The sequence below is a fragment of the Rhagoletis pomonella genome, unplaced genomic scaffold, assembly GCF_013731165.1.
Source record: "Rhagoletis pomonella isolate Grant_MI unplaced genomic scaffold, Rhpom_1.0 Rhpom_scaffold_00005, whole genome shotgun sequence".
In the NCBI taxonomy this organism is placed as follows: Eukaryota; Metazoa; Arthropoda; class Insecta; order Diptera; family Tephritidae; genus Rhagoletis; species Rhagoletis pomonella.
Genome location: NW_023458559.1, coordinates 49,237,703 through 49,240,204, shown reverse-complemented (window position 1 = coordinate 49,240,204; position 2,502 = coordinate 49,237,703). Strand labels below are relative to the sequence as shown.

The following is a 2,502-nucleotide window of genomic DNA, read 5'->3' as shown; positions in this document are numbered from 1 at the left end:
GATGTAGTGACTAGTCGCTTTTAATATTCAATGCATTAATTTTATACTAATTATTTTTGTATTACTTTTGCATTTGTGAATACACTTTTTAATTTCATCGTATGGATTTAATGAATAAACTCTAAAAGTTTCAAGTTCTTAAATTAAAATTTATACTGGTATTGATAATTGTTTAACCACGCCATTCAATATTTCTGGTGTCTTGAAGCACCAATTTTTAATATGTTTGCTCACTCTGCACCAGGCCTCGTCATGCTTCGGCTCAGCTGTTACACAACGCTCTAAGACTTCCTTCTGTTGCTCTTCCGTACCATGCAGCATCTGGAATTTGTAAAAATATGCCCAAGCATCGCCTAGATCGGGATCGATTTTAACCTATCAACAATTTAAAAAAGTTTATTTTTAATAAAAAATTAAAAAATTATTTACTATATACTAGTATTGAACGCGCCTTAGTAAGTGTGCCCTTGCGTTCTTCAAGCTTAGCAGAAAGAGCTCACAACGGTATAGATGTTGGACACTTTTTAATACCATGAGTGTAGGTTTCGGCCGCTTCATCCAAATGATTTTTTTGTTCTTCGATTTGTCCTTTCATCATCCATAGTTTAGGAAAGTCAGGGAATACCTTTACAGCCTCATCAAGCAGGCGCAAAGCATCTCCCAAATTGTCGAGCGCCCATTCTAGGCGTGCAGATTTCATCATAACACGTGGTGTAGGCGCCGATGAACGTGCTTTAGCTAGCAAACGGCGTGCACGCTCGTATTCTGCATTCTCTGACTCCAGTTTGACAGCAGCCAACCAAATGTCTTCAGAGTTAGGATTAGCTTGAAAAGCTAACGAGAGTATGCCACGCGCAGCGGGAACATCACCAGCCATCCACTTGGATTTGGCACCCATTAGCCAGAGCACCTCAGATTTAGGACAATGTGCTACGGCGCGTTGAAGCAGCGCCTCCAGAGATTCGCGCGTGCCATGACTTTTCTCGAAGTAGGCTGCACGCAACCAAATACTCTTCTTTGAGGGGAACACCTGCAGCGCGTGCGCATAGACAGCGCGAGCGCACTCGAATGCATTCTCCTTTGCGCACTGTTGAAAAAAAGGAAAATTATATACATTAAAAATTTATCAAAAAATGCAATAAGCATTTAACCAAAAAACTTTTAAACCATGACACTCACGAACTCAGCGTCATCAATCCATGTTTGTTTGCGATCCTCCTCCTCCACGCTTACACCAATTACAGATTTTACTATGGCCTGGCAGCAGTGCACCGCGCCAGATTTCTCCGCTTCAATGGCCTCCTGGAACCATTGTTCGCGGTTGATCTCCACACCATTTGCGGTAAGTGATGCCAATGAACGATCGATAATTTTCTCAACCATGTGTATATTTCCATTTGCTTCTTCCAGCTTTGCAGCAGTTGTCCAAATTTGTCTATCCGTTGGTATATTCTCACGCGCCTTATTCAGTACCTTACGTGCATTTTCATAGGTTTCTAGACGTGTCAACGCCAGCCACAACTCCACGCTAGTGTTGCAACACTCGACAGCACGCGAGAGTAAAATACGCGCATCATCAGGATTCTCTAATTCGACAGCAGCCTTCCAAAGCCGCACCGAGTTGGGAATGTGTTCGAGCGCTTTGCGAAAAACGCGCCGTTTTGCTTTTGTCTCCGTTTCCAAATCAGCAGCCTTTATCCAAATACGCACCGAAGTAGGAATGTGACGCGCTGCCTGTGCAATCACAGCCTTAGCTGTGTCTGGCGGCTGCAAACGCGCTGCTTCTAACCACAAGTCCTCCGATTGGGGATTGATCTCACAACCACGCATTATAAGATTACGTGCCATTTGCACTTTGCCAGTTACTTCTTCCAAACGTGCTGATGCAATCCAAGCAGGTGGATGGTTAGGGTTCGTTTCACGAACACTTTTCAATAAGAGGCGTGCTTTCTTGATATCATTTATGTCACCGCCGTAAGTGGGTATCATGCTTTGCAGGTCAGTCAGATAGCCCTTCGGATCAACAACAGTTTGACCGGTTACAGAGTCAGAAACCTGCGAAAGCTTAACATTCATGAGCGTGTTACGCGCCTGGCCAATCTTGCGTAAATCCAAATCGCCGGTTGGTGTAAGCATGCCAGGCGTGGCTACACCAGGTACCATTGAGGCAAGCCCAGATGAAGGATCGATTGTCGAAGTAGCTTCACCACCGAGATTACGCGCCAGCACGCTGTCAGGAAGCGGTGTGAATTTCTCTGCACGTGGATTACGCTGCTTGCGATTGCGACTGTCACCCACTTCAGGTATAGTTGACCATTCCTCGGCGGTGACGTTGGCCAGCGAGCGTTTAAGATCGGAGAACTGTTGTTGAATTTTTGGCCTGTAAAATGTGAACAATTACAATTAACAAACAATTTTTAAAGAAATCATAAAAATAACACACCTCTCCTGACGATAGCGCTCTAAATCTTCACGCATACGACGATCTCTGTACTCCTTACG

General features: G+C 44.3%; 2 protein-coding genes across 5 annotated transcripts in view; both read right to left on the bottom strand.

The window, feature by feature from the left end:
• The window catches only part of LOC118739100 (protein naked cuticle-like), a 287,508-nt gene that overhangs the window by 25,951 nt on the left and 259,055 nt on the right, over positions 1-2,502 (bottom strand). The gene's annotated exons all lie outside the window — the stretch shown is intronic.
• Positions 1-2,502, bottom strand: part of LOC118739099 (pre-mRNA-processing factor 6) — a 4,175-nt gene that overhangs the window by 958 nt on the left and 715 nt on the right. The window contains exons 3-5 of one of the 2 annotated variants that reach the window (XM_036470234.1): positions 2,444-2,486; positions 1,180-2,380; positions 589-1,087 (exon numbers count right to left, since the gene is read on the bottom strand). In XM_036470234.1, the coding sequence (XP_036326127.1) occupies positions 589-1,087; positions 1,180-2,380; positions 2,444-2,486 (1,743 nt within the window). The remainder of the gene's footprint in view (positions 1-588; positions 1,088-1,179; positions 2,381-2,443; positions 2,487-2,502) is intronic. The other variant, XM_036470233.1, reaches the window with a different exon arrangement.